Source organism: Dipteris shenzhenensis, chromosome 21 (genome assembly GCF_047967505.1).
Source record: "Dipteris shenzhenensis isolate YYH24624 ecotype China chromosome 21, Dip_SZ_1.0, whole genome shotgun sequence".
In the NCBI taxonomy this organism is placed as follows: domain Eukaryota; kingdom Viridiplantae; phylum Streptophyta; class Polypodiopsida; order Gleicheniales; family Dipteridaceae; genus Dipteris; species Dipteris shenzhenensis.
In genome coordinates, this window is record NC_141616.1 from 50,187,669 (window position 1) to 50,206,734 (window position 19,066).

Below are 19,066 nucleotides of genomic sequence, written 5' to 3' on the forward strand. Positions count from 1 at the left end.
TGCTTTTGTTTTGGATATGGCATTAAGTGGGACTGCATGAAGTGGTGATGCTCACTAGACCTAGTGCACCCCTTAACAACAAATTTAGCATGTCAGCCAAGATACAAAAGCTCCTTTGCATGAGCAAACGCATAGCTAGGTATGTTCAGAAGCATGTGGGCCTGCATCCACACTGACAACCACACTACTCTCAAGCAACTATGATCCGCACACATCAAGTGTGTGCACGTTTTCACACGCTTCCAAATTTCACAATGATAACAATAGTAAGCTCAATGCCCAGATTTTAAAGAAAGTGGAAACGCTTCGGTAATGCAAATGATTGCCAATATAATATTACAAAAGAGTTTAATACATGATTACAAGAGAGTCATTGGACGATTGCACTGACTAAATGTACAAATCCTTTATTTCCCTGCACATCTACGGTGATTCAAAGTTATGATATGAGCCACATTTTGATTTTATAAAATGACACTTTCAAGCTATTAGTGCATGGAAAAACGTACAAGCAAAATCAAAAGTTACAAATGATTACTTTGATCACAAGCAAAATCCATTTTGCATACATAGACAAATGCAACTAGAAAAAAAACTGTCCCTAACTGTAGAAGGGGATCAGCATGTATACGATATTTAAACATGAATAGCCATGCATCCTTGTCAAACATCAGAGGAAGCTGATGTCAACCTTGGGAACTGCAAAAGGCTTTGATAGGAACACTCAGCATTTGATGGTACATAGGAACCCACCTAAGAAGCAATTCCACTGAATGCTCAACTGGCTCATCTTTTCACCATAGACAAGTTCAATTCTTTGATAAGATATACACTGATGCTAAAGCTTATAGATACACATGTCGCATTGCTTTTTGCTGATTGAAAGAGGAAAGTTAAGAATCATGAGAATCTCTAGCAATAGAGGCAGAAATTTTTTGTTTCGAGCTGATTCAAAAGGACTATATACCCAAAGTGAGATGTGTCTTCGGCACACCAGGAGGCCCAATGATCAAAAGGTAAAGCACCCTTGCGGTCCAAGACGATAATGCAGTCATGTGAGACTAAGCTCCCTTGTTCTCAAGTAGATCCATTGAAAGGCCCAACATATGGCAACTAAGATCCCTCAAATTTACCTGCAGCTATGAGATTCAATTAGAAAACATTTATGTATCCATCGAGCACCATTGACAATTGATGTGCTCATCCAGAGGTGAAGCAGCAGTACGGCTTTACATTAGTAGGTAAGAAATATAGGGCATCTAGAAGAGAGTATTGGTAACGACTCACCAGTACGGCTATTCCTGTATTGCAGAAGTGTGGAACACATATAAGCCTGACTGCTTGCCCTTCCGGACCTACCAGTATACCAATTATAAAACTAGCTTAGTCACAGCATGAAAGCCATATCGTCTCTGGAGGAAAGGAAAGGCATGCCTATGCTAATTCACCTGTCAAAATACGGGAGGCAAAACTATCTTGATTGCCACAGAAATATACATGAGGGCATGTGTCAATTATGAATGGATCTCTGTCTGTATAGGGATAACAACCTGCAGGCATTCCATAATCAAAACTGTGCGTGTATCAATAGATGCATAGAATCCCACACATGATGAAGGGGAACTCCACCCCCTAATTCTCTCTTTTCCCTATTTTCCCGTTCCAGGGGACTGCCTCTTTTCTCCATTTGCCCCCATCACAATGCCCTTTCTCTGGCACTAGCCCCATCCCTCCAGTCCCACCTTTCTCCTTTCCAAGTGGTGTCCCTCTTTTCCTCTTTCCTTGGTATGTTGTTTTTGTTTCACTTTTCTTTATCTTTGATGTTTTGCCTTCTTTTGGTTTTTTGGTTTTGGTTTTCATTTTTCAGCACTGCTGTTCTTTGCCATCTACTAACTTGATTGCCATTCCTCTTTCACTTTTGCTTCTAAATTCTGTTCACTTGTTACTAGTGCTTGTTTGCCTTCATGGAGCTTCATTTAAAAAGTTCCTGGAAAAACCAGGAAAAACAAAGCTCCACGAGTGACGTGTACACTTGAAAGAATGGATATAAAACAGGTGTAACCAAAGCTAAAGAAAATACGCTCAAGGATTGGGAACAGTATGTCCTATGCTGAAGTTGCATGAAGATAAGAATGCAGCACATAAAGAAGAACAGGGAAAAAGGCTCAGAGAAAAACCAAAGGATGGTTTTATTTTTATTTTCTTTTATTTTTTGGAGGGGGGGAGGGGGGGCAGGGTTTCTCTTCAGGCATGGGCTTTTTTCAAGTCTCGGTTGCTTCCAACCCCGAACGTGATTGGCTTCTGTCACGCTCCGTAGGTTACCGTGGGACTCCAAAAATAAGAGTGTAGCAGTGGAAGTAACGGAACCAACCGAGCAATGTGCACAAGAAGATCTTACTTCGGCACAGAATCAGCCTCCAGCCCCAGTAACGACTGAGGCTTCAAAAGGAAAAGAGTCTGGCACTTCTGGTCACCATGAGCTTGAACAAGCTAGGTTCACGAAACAGCAATCGTATACTATTACCGATCGGCAGGAAACAGACGTGCGTCATCCCTCCATGGACGAAATCTCACCTCAAAGCGCATCTTCCTGGATTCCGCTACTTTTAGGAAACCGCCCTCTATCCACACTGTCAAAGGAGCTGCACACAAGAGGGTATCTTTCACTAATATTTATATGCCACTTATGGACCTCATGGATGAAGGTGGCTTAGATGCAAATTTAGTCTAAATTTATGAGTAACCTCTCTTCTTGAGCTGGAATGTCAGAGGAATGTGTGCGCAGTGGAAGAAAATGAACTGGTATGCAACGACATTGATGGGTTTCAGTTACCTAACTACACCCTCTATTGCAATTCTCCCTATCGAGGTAGAGGAGGCACAACATTGCTCGTAAAAGATGAGTTGGGAGCCCATCTGTTTCGTATGGACCCTGAATACTCCTACATAGATGTTACCCCTCAACGGCTTACAATATCTTTTTGTATCGGTGTATACCCCGAACGGCTCGAATGATCGAATTAGGGTGTGGGATGCCTTGTGCCAGGAAGTTGCAGAATGTAAGGCAATACTAACTGGGGACCGGAACATGGTGGTGAGAACTCTGATCATTCACATCCCTCACCCGATCTTGCAGGAGCTGAGGCCTGGCATAAACTTGCAACAGAGTTGTCTCTGATTGATTGGTGTGAGTTTGACTCTCTTAAGCACATCGCAGATTCACAGGAGACCTTCAGTGAAAACTTAGCACAGCCAAGAACTATGGACTGATGTTTATACCCAAGAATATTGGAGTGCTAGCTTATACATTGGTTATTATGTGAAATCAAACGGGTTATCAGCTGAAAATCCCCCTTAGGTAAAGAGTAATTCCTTCAACGAAATGGCCATGGTTTTTGAGTTGATTGCATGGCATGTACTGACATGATGGCTGGTAGTCCAGCTAGGGACAAATGTGCAAAAAGTCAAAATCGTGCAGGATGAACGCATTTGTACAGACTATGCCAAAATTACGAGTTGGACTGCATCTACTGCATGAAATGGTTACAACAATTACTAGTTTTAGGGGGCCACATTACTTCCAGGCTAGTTTGGGCGGTTGGGGATCTTGAAAAAGGATTAACTATCCCAGCTAATATGTAGACCACATAAACCTCACATTAGGTTTACGGTTAGTGAACTCCAATTTTGGAGTAGCTACCTTACAAAGAGTTTTAACATCCCACAATATTGGTGGACTCTGCCACATTTGTAAGGGTTTCCTCTCCTCAAAAAGTTTAAGCAGATAGACAGGTGCTGCAACTACAGCAGCATAAAAAATATGGAGTCTCCAAGACCTATACTGACTGGTTCTGCATCCCTGAAAAAACTGCAAGAAGCTGCAAAGATCAAGCAGATGAGTAATAGGAGCACGTTGTTGAAATATCCTCCAGGGCTGTGGCAGTAGCCTGCAGGTTAAACAATCTCCAGGGAACTGCATAGAACAGAGATATCACAGCCTGCAAGAGACATGGCTCCTATTCAAGATGGAATGAGCTGGAACATGAGCACTAGGAAGCTGTTGCTACAGCATCACTAACCTGGAGCTGCCATCCATTATGTAACTGGGCCATATATATATATATATATATATATATATATATATATTACACACACACACACACACTGTGCAAGTGGCTAGTCTAGAGGCCCTCTTAGTTTACTTTAAGAGTGAGCAGAGAAGGGCAACGTCCTTATGGAAAGAAATGGCTCTCCTTCAACCTGGGAAAGGGAAAGCTGTACGTTGACCTTTTCCAGGTCCTTGCTTTTGCTCTCATCAATGGAAACTTGTGGTTTTTTTTCTAGCACCATGCATATATGAGTTGTCCACCTTCAAAATCCATATGAGATGGAATAAGCGGTTTCAGTCTTGGTTCCCTTATGCTGCGTCAGTTGCCGATAATATTTAAACAAAGCTAGGACTCTCTACCCATTTCATGTCAATCTATCTGCTGATCGATGCATTTGATAGTTCTATCTCCAGTGACAACATGGTTAGGTTGTAGCAGCCCCAATCATTAATGGGGCGACAGCTCACCTCTTCACTACCACATCTCGTATGTTCATTGCCCATGATATATCACAGCCACTGAAAATAAAAATCTTGCGTACCAAGTGTATCTGGAGCAGTGGGAGCAATGTGCCGCCATTTAAGTGTTCTTTCCATGAAGTCCAGGCGATCCTTAGCATGGGAATACTTATTAAGGTCATCAATGTTCTGACCTGAAGTCCCTAGGAACCTGTCAGCACATTTTGAATTAGAGACGTAAGGCAATAATGTGCACAATATTTCAAATCAGTGCAGCCAGAGCAAGAGGGGTTTGTGAGCTCTCTGCATTTTGAAAGCTATACACAAAACACCTTGATATACATCACCTAACTCCATCAAGCTCAAAATAATGGGGATTTGTAGCAGCATAGAAAGTACTGTAGACAGAAGCTCCTGGAAAAAGGCACCTATGCAAGGGCTGATTCAGTCAACAAAGAGAATTAGAGTAGTTTAGAGGAGCCAGTATAGTTTGGACTTTCGTCTGCATGTGGTATTTCCAAATTTCATCACCTGTTGAGGAAGAGAAAAATTTGCAGGATCATTTGACCCAGGCATTATATCAACAGGCAAAGCTGCTGCAAGCTGATTACACAGGAAATTATAAGTCAGAAACCAAGCTAGGCATGTGATACTATCTTTGGAATTTTTAAATACACAACGAGAGAGAGAGAGAGAGAGAGAGAGAGAGACAGAGAGAGACAGAGAGACAGAGAGATTAACCTGGGTTAAAGCCAGATCAAGCTCCTTAACTGGCTCAACTAGCTTGCTTTGCTGCTTGGATGAGATTGACTGACAAGCATTATGTAATTAAATGTCACTGTAAGCAATGCAATATAAATTTCACGATGGACAAACCTAAATTTCAAACTAAAAGCAGCAATTCTTCCTAAAAAGAAAGAAAATTCTGCACTGCTTGCAGGCCACTGCTGTCCTCAAGATCAAGCGGAGCGGTTCTCTAAGAATGAGATCAATACTTGGCCTGATAGCAAGCTATACTGCATATCCATGGAGTCTCCAGCAATAACAATGTGAACAACTTGAGCCACAACATTTTGCTCCTGATAAACAATAGATAGAGATTAGTCTACTGTCTACCACCCGGTAAAAAATGAAAAAAGACACTGCATGATACCGGTACACAAAAAAATGCAAACCTTTTTGTCTCCCAAGTGTCCACTGAGATAATCCACCAGCAGTTGAAACTGGAGGGGATTAGACTCGTTTGCACAAATCTTCAGTCCTGACAATATTGCAACATACTTATCTTCTACTGCAGACAGCAAAGTTTAAGTTTGGTTAAAGTAAGAGAAACAAAGGCACATCCTTAAAAGTTGTTCATCAGTTCAAGTTTTCTCAGAAGTTCCATCAAACCTGGGCTCACTTGCACAGGCAGAGGCACCTGAATAGGCAGACCTGGCTCTAGAATGTGCTGAACCAAAAACTCTCCATCGCTGCCTTCCTGACCATACACAGCCACAACGACACCTGCAAGCAAAATATATTTCAAATGAGGAAAGGGTGGCATCATGAGAGTGCTCTCAACGGAAGCAAGAACAGAAGAGGGAGAGAGAGAAACAAAGAGCCACACAAGTTTTGGTGGGTGCAGAACCCTAATCTTCTTTTTCATTCATTTATATATGTGTTTGAGTATTGTACATAACCGGGGTAAAGGCACAGTGACCTTTAACCCCCACAACCTCCCATTTAAAGGACAATGTGCCTTTAAGGGAGAACAACCAGTGAGCATACTATCCAATGCCCATCAATACACGACAATACTCAAACCGCTGACTAGGTAGACTCTTCGTCAGCATATCTGCAGGGTTATCATCTGTATGAACCTTGACAAGCTCTATGCGCTTGTCCTCAAGTACCTCCCTGATGAAATGGTACCTGACCTCAATGTGTTTGGTCTTTGCATGAAAGACCGGATTCCGTGCTAGCTGAATAGCAATCATGGAATCACTATGCAATGTCGGTACACCTGTATGAATCCCCAAATCTCCCACTAGCCGATCAAGCCATATAGCCTCCTTGCAACCCTCTGTGGCTGCAACATACTCAGCCTCTGTGGTAGACAAAGCAATGCACTTCTGTGTGCGAGACATCCACGACATTGCACCACCTGCAAAGGTGAACACATAACCAGAAGTGGATCTCCTACTATCCACATGCCTTGCATAGTCTGAATCTGTGTACCCAAGTACACGCATGTCTCCTCTACCAAAGCACATGCACATCTCCTTGGTACCCTTCATGTACCTCATGATGCACTTAACTGCCTCCCAATGCCTCTTTCCTAGATTAGCCATATACCGGCTAACAACAAGTCTAGTAGCTATCATAGCATACATAAGACTCCCAACTGCTGATGCATAAGGAACCTGGGCCATCATGGTCCTTTCCTCATCTGATTTGGGACTATCTGTATGACTCAATTTCACATATGGAGGCAATGGAGTACTCACTGCCTTCCCCCCCTCCATATTGAAACGCTGCAATACTTTTGTAACATACTCTTTTTGTGAAAGCCAAAGGAGTTTCCTACTCCGATCACGCATGATGCGCATACCAAGAATATGACCTGCAAGTCCCAAATCCTTGATATCAAAGGCCTCATGCAACTTGGCCTTTGAATGCACCAAATCAAGCTTTTCAAACTCTTTATTTCCCCTTCTTTTATGGACTGATTTAGTCTGCTTCCCATAGAGACAGTGCTCATAAAATTCAAAATCAAAGAAACTCAAATGCGGTACACAACCCAAATGGCATAAGAGTTTCATTCCATTCTCGCTCATGTGTCCCAACCTGCAATGCCATAAAGAAGTGCTTGGCTGCTCGGTTATTGCAACAACATGATCAAATACCCCTGATACATGTAAGGGATACAAAGTCCCACACTTGGCACCCCTGGCCAAATGCATAGAGCCCTTCTGAATTTTCCAACTCTGAAAGCCAAAAGTGGTGTGAAAACCAGCATCATCTAGCTGACCCACTGAAATAAGACTCTTGGTCAACTTAGGCACATGTCTCACATGTTTCAAAATAAATGCAGACCCATTTGCAAAAGAAAACTTTATGTCACCTACTCCCACTATGTCACATGCATAGTCATTTCCAAGATGCACACAACCTGTCTTTCCACTGTCATAAGTGGAGAACCATTTCCTATGGGGAGTAACATGGAATGAAGCACCAGAATCAAAAATCCAATCCTGGGAATATGCATCATCTGAAGTGGTAAGTAACTCTGCAGATAAACTAGACATGAAGAGAACGTCATTGTCACTATCATGTGTGACTGCATTGATCTCCTCGATCTTCACTTTTCCTTTGTCCTCCCTTGGACTCTCTTCCTTTTGATTTGCACCCCAATTTGCATTGTTTTTCTTATCCTTTTGCTCTCTTTTCAACTTGTAGCAATCCTTTTTCATATGGACCTTCTTGCCATAATGGTAACACTCAATGTTCCGTGTCTCGGATTTGCTACGAGACTTCCCTCTTTCTTGGAACTTCCCCTAAACTAGGGACTGCAGATGGCGAGGGGGCTGGCAGCCAAATGGCGAGGGCAGGGGCTGGCAGCGAAATGGCGAAAGCAGGGACTGCGCAGCGAGACCAACCTGTTTGATGAAAATTTGTTGGGCGTTGAAAAGGTACATCCCTTTTTTTTGTTTGTGCTTCCTACGTTGGGTGGTTGCCCAAAAAAATTTAAAGGGTGGGTTTATTTGACCCTTGGGTAATCTAGGGTAGACCTAAGGTTGGGGGCTGGGTTTCCCTTTTTAACCCCTTTAGGTACCCTTTTATAAGTGCTTGGTGCCAAAAGGTGTGCCTATTCGAAGGAATGTGACCCTTGGAATAGGTGCACCTGAGGGGGTGTGTCCCTATTTTGAAAGACGGTGTCCCTACATGAATAGGTGTGACCTTTTTTCCACGATGGGATGTGTCCCTTGGGTGAGGAGTCAAAACGCTTCATCAAAAGGGGTGTCCGATGGTGAAAAAGGTAAATCCCTTGGTTTTGGGACAGCCCTAGCACCTGAAAGGACACGATTTTTGTCGTATCCATTCACATCAACTCGTGATGTGTGGGAGATGGAGAGGCCATTGATGACTTTAGGCAGGGTTGGCGCTAAAAATTTTAAAATAAGAGTGATATATTCCATTCAAAACAAATCATACAACAGGTGGGAGAGAAAGTACTCTATCCCTAGCCTCAACAATGTGGCAAAAAAGCCATGGAGGTGGTCTAAAATGCCACGACATCCCAAAAGGGGTCAAGTGAAAAAATAAAGAGCAATCCCATGTCCTCATGAAGGATATAAGTCTCCCACAAGCTGCCAAAGAGGTGCCTGTACACCGCTCCCACTAAATCCTAAGAGTGAAAATAATCTCTGCCCAAATGGAAGCGAGAGTGTCAACCTCCGTGCATAAATGGTCCCCAAGTACAAGAGAACATCGCGAACACCATATCCGCCATAGGGTAATGCTGGAAATCACCTCCCAGGCTGACCCTACAGCTGAAATAGGCATGGAATCCTGTGCTGGTATCGATAACAAAAGTAAATCCTGTAGCTCCATGATGCTGGCCTCCGTGGGACCCCGTTTCTGACGACGCTGCATGAAGAAACCAAAGTCTCCTAGCTCTGCCTCAAAGAGAGTAAAGGCTCCAGATCCTCTCCCCCAAAGAGCAGCGCCCCACGTCATCAGAAAGGACTCAGAAGTAACATATGAGAACAACCTGAAGATACCTGTCCATACCACTCTAGAGCTGGTACAACTCCATAAACAATGCTTGCTAGATTCCTCTACACTCTGACAACGCATACGCAAGGAGGGTCTACCCATCTACTGGAGCCAAGTACCCACACGTATACCCCTATGTATAGTGAGCCAAAGAAAATAGGAGACTTTCCTGGCTCTACTGATGCCCCAAAAGTGAGTCCAGTAGCTCCGCAAGAGCTTTGCAGTAAGTCCCTGTGCGTGCCAATACTGGAAGGCAGATGGAATGTGATGAAAGTCTCTCCCCTGAAGCCTGTAACCTGCCCTCGTCGAGTACTGAAAGAAAGAAACAGAACGATCGCCTGTCACCGGAGCAGGCCATGCCCACTCACCTGGGTCCCAGTCAAGCTCCGCAAGAGGACGACTCTGAAAAATCCAAAGTCTCCATCTAATATCCTCTGCAAGGGTCAACCTGGAAGGATCTGTGACCCATTCCTTACCCAGGCAACCAATGACCCTGACTCTTTGCCAAAGAAGCTCCTAACGATCCATGGGCTGAGTGGGATACAACCTGTGAGAGGAGTCCGTCTCAAAATAAATAAACGGTGCCGGTCCGAAGCGAACTCCAATGCATAGCCCAGCCTCACTAAAACAACCTGACCAAGTAGAAATAGGATCAACAGAGGCTGTATCTGTAAGTACATCCCTCCACTCCTGAGGAATAGCTCTCATGGCAGCAATCTGTCCAAGTGGCCCATGTCTATCTCTGATCACCTCCTCTGATATCTCCACACATTCCCTGAACCAATCTCCAACTGTCACAACCCCCTGAGCATGCCATCTGGTCAAGGGAGTCCTGAGTTCTGTACCAAGGGAAGATCCCTGGTACCGAACTAGGGGGTTATGGTAAAGTGGCTGTCGAGCAATTTCCTCTCTCGAGGAGGAAACTGCTCTAATGATGTGCTGTCGAAAGTGATCCCATATTTGAACAAGCCTTTTCACAATGGTGAGGAAGGCTGAGAATGCTGGTCCGTCAGGAAGATCCAACTGACTCTACCTGCCCATTGACCTGCTGCTCTGGGGGTGCACTGGTGAATCCCATGCAGTAGGAACTGCTTCCACGGCTGATCTTCTGGAGTCAAACCTCTAACAAGAAGTTTGACTAAAAGGGCTCTGCTTTGCATCTCCAGATCAAGAATCCCAAGTCCTCCCTGCGAGAAAGGTAAAGTGATAGTATCCCATGAAACTCTAGCCCTAGTGTCCTCAGAACCATCACCACCACTCCACAGAAAGTTCCGAAGCAATCTCCTCACCTGACGAATCGAGTCAACATGAAAGCACCAACATGACGCAACATACCACATAGTCGCTAGTAGAACCTGGTTGAGTACCAGTGCTCTTCGAACCAAAGAGAGTCTAGCCGTACTCCAGTAGGCTAGCTTTCTTCGGATACTCTCAAGAACTGGGGCAAACTCTTGCGTCAATGCTAACCTGGAACCCAAGATATCTCGTGGAGGTGCCTCTGGGTATCCATACAAAGCCTCTGTCTCCTCCCCATGCTGGGATATCCTGCTAATCTCCAGTCCAGATGCCTTTTGATTTGTTCCAATTGACAAGTCCCCCTGAGGCTTTGCACAATTTGTCAATTGCATCCGCAGCAGTAGCAACACTATATGCATCTCCTCTGACTGTCAATGCCGTATCATCAGCAAACTCAACGTCCAGAAGCTCCTGCTCCTGTCGGATAGGCAGATGAAGTCCCAAAGTGCCATGACTGGTAGCCTGCATAAAGTATCCCATAGCCTCCGCTACGAAAAGAAAAAGGTAAGGTGCAAGCGGGCATCCATGTCGTACTGATCTGGATAGCTGAAAAGCCGGTCCTCTGCCTCCACAGACCACCATCTTGCTAGAAGAGTGAGAGTAAAGTGAGGAGACCCATAAAATCCATCTGTCACCAAAGCCTAGCCTCCTCATAGTGCCCTCCAAGAAACCCCAGTCCACCCTGTCATAGGCCTTCTCAAAATCGAGAAGGAGAACTGCAATCTCCTGCTGACTCTCCTTCGCCCAGTGAGTGGCCTCCCAAAAAGTGAAGATATTATCCAAGATACTCCTATCTTGGACAAATCCTGTCTGAGTAGTTCTGATGATATCTGGCAGCATAGGCTTTAAACGAAGGGCCAAGGTCTTCACTAGGATCTTGTAGGCTGTCCCTAAAAGTGTAATGGGTCTCCAATTACATAGGACTGTCTTGTCTCCCCCTTTCGGGATGAGACAAATCATACCTGTGCATAAAGCCTCACCCAAAGATCATGCATCGAGAGCCTCTGAAAAGGCCAAAAGTAGATGAGGTCCAATCGTATCCCAGAGAGCTGTAAAAAGAAGTGGCGATAGACCATCCTCCCCCGAGCATCTGTCTCTGGGCAGCTCATGTAACACATCTGTGATCTCCAGGAGTGATAGCGGGCTACTGACTCATCTTGTCTGAGACCATCTGGGGGACATGACTCCAAATCTCATCTCTGGCTCTGATCATCTCCTCGGTGACTGGATCGGCGGTGTAAAGAGTGGAATAGAAATTAGAAGTGATCTCAACAAGACGATGAGGATTCGTCTGAAGAGACCCGGCCTCATCCACAAGTCTACGAAGGTTGTCCGAAGAGTATGTCTGACCCACTGCCCTGAAGAACTCTCTAGAGCATCTATCCCCCTTCTGGATCTAGAAGGTCTGCTGGGAGTAAAACCTGAACTGGGCCCTCCTGCCCTGAATCTCCTCTAGTCTCTCCTGAGCCTCTGAAAGCTACCCTCTGATGAAAAGAGAATGAGGAAAGCTCTGAATCAATCTCTGAAGTCTGGATACCTCCGCTCTTGCGTTCCGATCTCTAATTCTGAGCTTTTCCTTCTCCTCTTTTGCCCTCAACTGGCAAGCCATGCTGACTCTGGCCAAAGCCTCCTCTACCCACATCAACCAGCCCTGATCCTCAGGAGTGTCCTCTGTTAACCAAACCTCTCTCAACCGTTCCACGAACTCTGTGTCCTAAAAAACAAAGTCCGGAACTCTCACAAAGCCTGTGCTCTCCAATCGAGAGGTAGGAAGAATCTGTAATAGGACTGGAGCATGGTCAGATAAAACATAACCCGAGCGGATCCCAATCTGTCCTCCTCTGGCCTGGCCCTAATGGCCAATATGAAACCTGTCCAACCTAGCCAAAGAGAGAGAGCCATGGAAAACCCCAGAGCAAGAGAACTGGAGACTATCAGCCAAGTGACGAAAGTCGTCCAATCGAGCTGCATCATGAAGTCCAGCATGCAAAACAAAACTATCCCACTCCACTCTCTCCCTATCAGAAAGTCCACCCTCTGTCTGGCCCAACTTGTCTTCAGAGAATTCAACCATGTTGAAATCTCCTCCAACAATCCAAGTATCTACCTGAGGAAGGGACTCTCTGAGTTGTCTCCAAAATGCATGTCTGCGGGCTGGATCCATGGGAGCGTACACATTGAGAACACCAACTGTTGTGTTCTCAATCTGAAGAATAACATAGCAAGCCCTGCTCTCCACTAGTGTACCCTCTTGGGTGATCTCTGGGGCCCACCTAGCTGAAACTGAAATGCAGACTCCTCCCCTCGTACCATCCGCTGGGCGCCAATATGTCCGACTCTGTCCTCTGAGTAAGGATCTGCATCTGTCAATCCTGTCTTGGGAGAGCTTATGCTCCTGGATAAGCACAATGTCTGGAGGGGACCCTGAGGAAATAAAACGAAGGGAATCCCTAAGCAACTGCAATCTGGGAACTCCCGATCTACGACCATCTGCATCTGAAATAAATCTGCAACCGTTCAGTCCTCTCACATTCGAAGAAATGATGGACAGCCTAGACATCGGATGGAAGTGAGGAGGTGCCAGTGGCAGCGGCACAAATGAGACTCTCTGACGGCGTGATCCAAAGTCGGTCTCTGATCAAGCTCCAAATCTGCCCCAACTCATGTAAAATGGCTCCATCCAAGGGAATAATATTGTGGCGCAAACTGAGGAGCTGAAAGTCAAACCAACCAGCACTCCTGGGCAAATCGAAGTCTCCTTGAACCTCAAAGAACAGAAACAGAAAGGCCCTGCCACCGAAGCCAGGTCGAAGAGTCCTAGGGCAGAGTGAATCTGCGAGCCGACAATACGCTGAACTAATGAAAACTGAGTCATACTCAAAAGCTGTCTATCAATCTCACTGTCAAGTAGCTCAGCTGACCAGCTTTCGCTCCCCCGAGAACGAATGCTGCGCCTGCAGAGAAACGAAGAATGTGCCCCTCTCTGGATAGAGTAACAGATCCCAAGTACTCCTCTACCTCCTTTGACCGTCGACAAAATACCGGGAGAAGTTCCAATCTAGTGAGGGAGTCTGTGGAAGCCCCTCGAGCCAAATAGGACCAAAACTCCACGGGCAGATCTCTATCAACCAACCTGGGGTCAGGTCTAGGAGTCACAAGAGCTGAAAAAGGGGGTTGAGCCATCCTAACTCTATTCCTGGAATAAGTAAGAGGGAGAGGAAGAATCTGCGACGAGGTGCCTGTACACATGGGTGACTAAAAATCTCGCTCAATCTCCTCTGCTAGGATCTCCCAACCCTCACGCCTGTCTGGGTACTGAGCGAAATCTGTGACCGCACTCACAAAAGATCTGGATACACCAAGAGTGAAAGGCTGCGAGGACGAGGCTGTACTGGGAGGGGTGTCTGAGAGGACACTCCGCATAGCAACAAAGGGAGGTACTACGCGACAGGGAAGAGAAAGAGGTCTCGAGGGAACCTCATACAGGCGCATGAGATCCTGGGGCGGACTCTGACTTTGACCTGTGTCGTGAAATACCTCTCTCACTGGACTGCTGTGAAGAGGCATCTATCACCGTGTCCGTAGCCTGAGCAGTCTCCTGTTGGATAACTGTCTCAGGAACTAAAATATGAACCTCCGGGATAGAAGTGTCAAGAGTCATCAAATCCTGAACCACTGTCTCCTGCACAGTGTAAGGCCCTGCCTGCGGATGGTCCTCTGCGTCCCCCCTTTCCGGGGTCTCCTGCACGTAAATCTCAACTCCCTGAGCTACTATCTCCTGTACAGTGTCAAGACCTGTCTACGGAAGGTGCTCTGAATCTCCCCTTTTCGGGGTCTCCTACACCTGTGTCTCAACTCTCTGCCAACTGTGAGCTCGTACCTGGGGCTGCTCGTAATGCTGACTCTCCCTCTGTCTAAGTCTCCTCCGAGCTCTCCGTGAAAGCTGTTCCGCTGGAGGCACCTCCAAGTCCTCTGAGTTCACTTGAGGCTCCCCCAAAAAGGTCTCCTCTCGCTTTGCTGAAAGAGTCGAAGCAAGCTCAAAGACCCCTGGAGGCTGCTTGTACTGCTGACTCTCCCTCTGTCTCCGTCTCCTCCGAGTTCTCCGTGAAATCTGTTCCGCTGGAGGCATCTCCAAGTCCTCTGAGTTCACAGGAGACCCCCCCAGAGGAATCTCTCCTCGCTCTGCTGGATGAGTCGAAGTAGGCTCAGAGACCCCTGGAGGCTGAGCTGTAGGTTTTGGGTCACTCGGAGGATGAGATGTATCCGGAGTCTTTGATCGATGCCGACAACTAGGGCAATCCCAAATAAAGTGACCTCTCTTCCGACAGAAAAGACACTGATCAGAAAGACCCTCGTACAAAACCCTCTGCTGCATCTGGACCCCATCTTCAGTAGAGTACGAGATCAAAGTAGGCAAAGGCCGAGGAGGGGGGAAATCTGAAATGAGTCTAACCCTCGTAACATCTGTACCAGTAAGTGACTGAGCATAAGAAGGTCTAGCACCTAAAGGGATGACTGTACCTGCCACACTAGCCATATGCTCCACAGCTCTGCGACAAGAGCTGACCTCAACAGGAAGTCTAGGGAAAAGAATCCAAAAGGAGACCTGACGCGGTCCAGGGGAAGTAGAACTGAAGTGCTTCCGCCAAGGCCACAAATGGATGACTCTGCTCTGAAACTAAATCGATGAGCTCATAAGTACTCTTTGAGCCTGCTCTGCAAACTGAAGGCCAAAAGAAAACTACCCTCTGCCAAGCAAACGAAAAACCGTAACTAAGACACCCAAAGAGGCCATGCTGGTGTACACCCAATCACGTAACTGTTGACCTCTACCGGGTAGAAAGACAATGATGTGTGTAGAACGAAAACCCTCCTCTGCTACCTCACTCATCTGCACAATGTCAGGAGAAAAAGAAACTGTGACTTCAATCTCCTCAGGTTCGGCGACAGGAGTGGCGTTAGTGTCCTCCATTGTCTCAGCTTACGCTGTCCTGAGGGGAGGAGCTACCCCTGCTGAAAATACCCACCAAGAACTCGCAACCAACCACAAGTAAATCCCCAAAAGAAACCTGTAAAGCTCTGATCTTCAACCTGAAAGGCGGCCAACAGGTTGAAGGGGGGGCGAAAAAAAAAGGGGGGGACGCTGCCTAGAATGCCTGCACAACCAAGGCAGCAGGCGACCTGGGCACGGCGCTGCCAAAAGGCCTGCTCAACCGAGGCAGCAAGGCGTAGGGCGCAGGGCCAGGGACGCAGGGCAGCGAGATGCCGAGACAGCAAGGCCAAGGTCGCAGGGCAGCGGGATGCCGAGGGCGCAGGGCGCAGGGCCTAGGCGTAGGGCACAGGGGCGCAGGGCAGCAGGCCGCAAGGGCACAAGGCAAGGGCGTACGGGCGCAAGGCAGCAGGCCGCAAGGGTGCAAGGCACAGGGCCAAAGGACGCAGGGCATAGGGCACGGGCGCAGGGCGCAAGGCACAGCCGAGGCAATAGGACATGGCACGAGGCAGCAGGACGCGAGGCGCGAGGCAGCAGGCCAGGAGGCAGCTAGAGAGCGGGGGTGGGTGATGGTGAAAGCTGATGGCGGGCAGCAGCAGGCAGGGAGCTCCTCTCTCGATTTGAAGATCCGGACTAAAAATTTTTACGCTCATCCTCTCCATCTCTTCCATGCACAATGTGCACGGATGTCCTTCTAGCGGAAAAAGATGTATCAGATAGGCGCTAGAAGGTGGGGGGCATTTCCTACAGGCAGGAGCGAAATTTGCTCTGATACCACTGTAAGAAATCCTAGATTTACTATATTTAGAAATGTGCTAAGGCACAGAAAGGAGACTGAAATAGTAGAGAACAAGGAATAATTGTATTGCTTGAGTGTCTGTAGTGTAGATGTAGTGTGTCATCCATACAATTGGGCGTCTCTTATATAGAGAGTGAAGAGTCACACATGAAAAGGTGTGTACTCCAAAGTGTATGTGCATGAAGAGGTGTGTACCCCTTGTGAAGGGTGTGACCCTTGATGAGAGGGTACATTACAATAGGAATGTCTTTTCAATAGAATGTCTCTTGTGAAGGGTTGTGCCTCATAGGAAGTGTCCTGTCAAAAGGACATAGGGTTGTGCCTCATAGGAAGTGTCCCGTCGAAAGGGCATACCCTTCCCATCAAACCATCCATAAGTCTAAAAATAGAGAAAGGAATACGTCACAGATCGTGACATTGCAGGCCATACCATGCAGTTGCAAACCTACACAAAATGAAGTCCACCCCAGAATGAATCCACCCTAAAGTTCAAAAGGGTAGTATTGCTAATCTTTAGACACCAAAAAACAAGTCCTGTTTAAATGGCCTTCTTGCTACCAACATAATGAACATTTTGTTGTGGAAGAATTGGGCTGCCAGGTCGGCTTGGATATTTCTACCACGCAGCAGTTTGCTCCCGTTTTGGAGAGCATCAGAAGAAAGCTTCTTTTTGGGAGCTCAGCCAAGCTGGATCTTGCCTCTAGAGTTGTGGTGGTCAACCAGGTCCTCTTGGCCACACCCTGGTTTGTTTGTTCATGTTGGTGCCGTTCTAGGGACTGCATCATTCAGCTCAGAAGACCGATCAGAAACTTTCTCTGGAGTGGGCTTGATGGCACAGCAGATGCCTTAGCCAGGGTGGCTTGGGAGACCCTCATCCTCCCTACACAGGAAGGGGGTCTCAATATTATTGATCCAGATTTACAGTGCAGAGCTTTACTTTGCAAGATGGTGGTGCGGGGACTTATGCCAAGGCAGGAACCGTGGAAGGACTTTCTCATCAGCAGCATACAGAGGTGCACACCTTCTTCAGGAGGAGACTGGATGAGCAGTGTTAGATGGATCTTCACCACAGCACACCTTAGGTCACCTTCGTCCCCTCTCATGGTTGCCATTCTGAAAGCTTGGGCCAGTTTCACAAGCACTCTTTGGAGGATTCCTCCTTCCTCTCGGGAAGACCACTGGGTGCCTCACTCTACATGCAGTGGTCCAAGTGATCATGGCAGACCAAATCAAGGTTGACAGGACATCTCAGAGGGAGTGCAGGGAGGATCTTGCAGATTGAGGCGGCCCTTCCAAAGGTTTGGGTAGACACAGATGATATGCCACTCACTTCCTCCACTTGGGCAGGTACTTTTTCGAGAGGCGGGGTTCCGCTTCAGGTTTTGGCCTTTCGAGATGCACAGGACGATGCTTTGGTTTTTAGTGTCCGGGATGGTGGCAGATTGCTCAGGTCCACAGACGACATCTTGCTTGAGTCTGCTTTTCAACCTATCAGGGTCGTAGGTCTTTTGATGCAGGGATCAGATTCAAAGTGGTTCCTAGACCCAGACCCCCGGCTACTCTCCACCGGGTCTTGGAGGCTCTGGCTCTATGGGGGAGTTTCCATCAGGTATTTGCAGTGGGACCCCGGAGAGTGGGAGTGGATTGACACAGGGCATCGAGAGAAGAGCATCCTCTTCTTTCGTTACACGGTCAGTAATGCCAGGAGATATCAGCTCAGTAGTAGAGGTTGGAGACCCTCTAGAGTTCCTCATTGGGAGACTTTTGGTATTACTGCGGATCAGCAGAGGTGCTTCTGGAGGAGACTCTGGAAATCCCACAGGAATAGAAAGATCACTATCTTCTTTTGGCTTTCTATCCATGGAGGGATTGCAATGAACCTTTGGAGGTCCAGGTTCGGAGCCGACCCTACACGCCCTCGATGCCTTTCTGCTTCGGAGTCTATTCAGCATCGCTTCTGGGATTGCAGACAGGCGAGGATGATTTGGATGGGGGTAGCCAGGATTTTCAGTCACTTTGCCCATTCCCCATTTTTTATGACATGGGACTCGGTGGCTTGGCTTTCTCTTACAGGACCTCAGGTTTTCTATGAGGGAGTTGACTCCTCTCGGGCCATTTCGGTTCGACGTCATCGGATTGAGTCCTGTTCGTTGGATGTGGTACCACACCTTCCTTTTACAACTGTACATGCCTTTGTGGATACTTCTTGGGAGATTCTAGCGAGCATAGCATCCTGGCATATCTGGAGAGCCAGATGCACAGAGGCTTTGGAGGGTACTCAGGTTCATCCCTCGCACACATTGGCTAGTATCTGGACAGCCATCGTACATACTTTGATGGCCGTATGGACGGGTATGCAGGGGGACTCCCGTGCAGCCTCAGCTAGGAGGGCTTCTTTCTTCGGGAAATGGAAGGATTCTCCTTTCTTCTCTGAAACTACTACAGGGTTGAGGTGGCACTTTCAGCCTCAGCCTTGGTTGTTTTCCACCTCACTCAGAGGGGGTTTTTTATTTATCCTCATGATTTCATGATGTATTCCGCTTTGAGCTTGCTCTCGCGGGTTTTTTCTCTTACTTAATAGAAGTCTTTTTCTTGAAAAAAAAAAAATATAGCAAGGCCTGAGAGGAGGACAAGGAGGAGAGGAGAGGGCAAG

At 46.9% G+C, this 19,066-nt stretch overlaps 1 protein-coding gene across 6 annotated transcripts in view; it reads right to left on the bottom strand.

Annotated features, from left to right (window-relative positions):
* Positions 1-584: 584 nt before the first annotated feature.
* POLD2 (DNA polymerase delta small subunit) overlaps positions 585-19,066 on the bottom strand; it is a 68,838-nt gene continuing 50,356 nt past the window's right edge. For 2 of the 6 annotated variants that reach the window (XM_087392413.1, XM_087392418.1), the window contains 10 exons: positions 5,960-6,073; positions 5,743-5,858; positions 5,563-5,646; positions 5,309-5,377; positions 5,099-5,170; positions 4,915-5,006; positions 4,651-4,778; positions 1,449-1,550; positions 1,288-1,355; positions 585-1,133 (listed from right to left, as the gene is read on the bottom strand). In XM_087392413.1, the coding sequence (XP_087248539.1) occupies positions 1,062-1,133; positions 1,288-1,355; positions 1,449-1,550; positions 4,651-4,778; positions 4,915-5,006; positions 5,099-5,170; positions 5,309-5,377; positions 5,563-5,646; positions 5,743-5,858; positions 5,960-6,073 (917 nt within the window). In that variant the 3' untranslated portion in view covers positions 585-1,061. Of the gene's footprint in view, positions 1,134-1,287; positions 1,356-1,448; positions 1,551-1,771; positions 1,988-4,313; positions 4,370-4,650; positions 4,779-4,914; positions 5,007-5,098; positions 5,171-5,308; positions 5,378-5,562; positions 5,647-5,742; positions 5,859-5,959; positions 6,074-19,066 lie in introns of those variants that run through there. The other 4 variants (XM_087392415.1, XM_087392414.1, XM_087392417.1 and 1 more) reach the window with 4 other exon arrangements.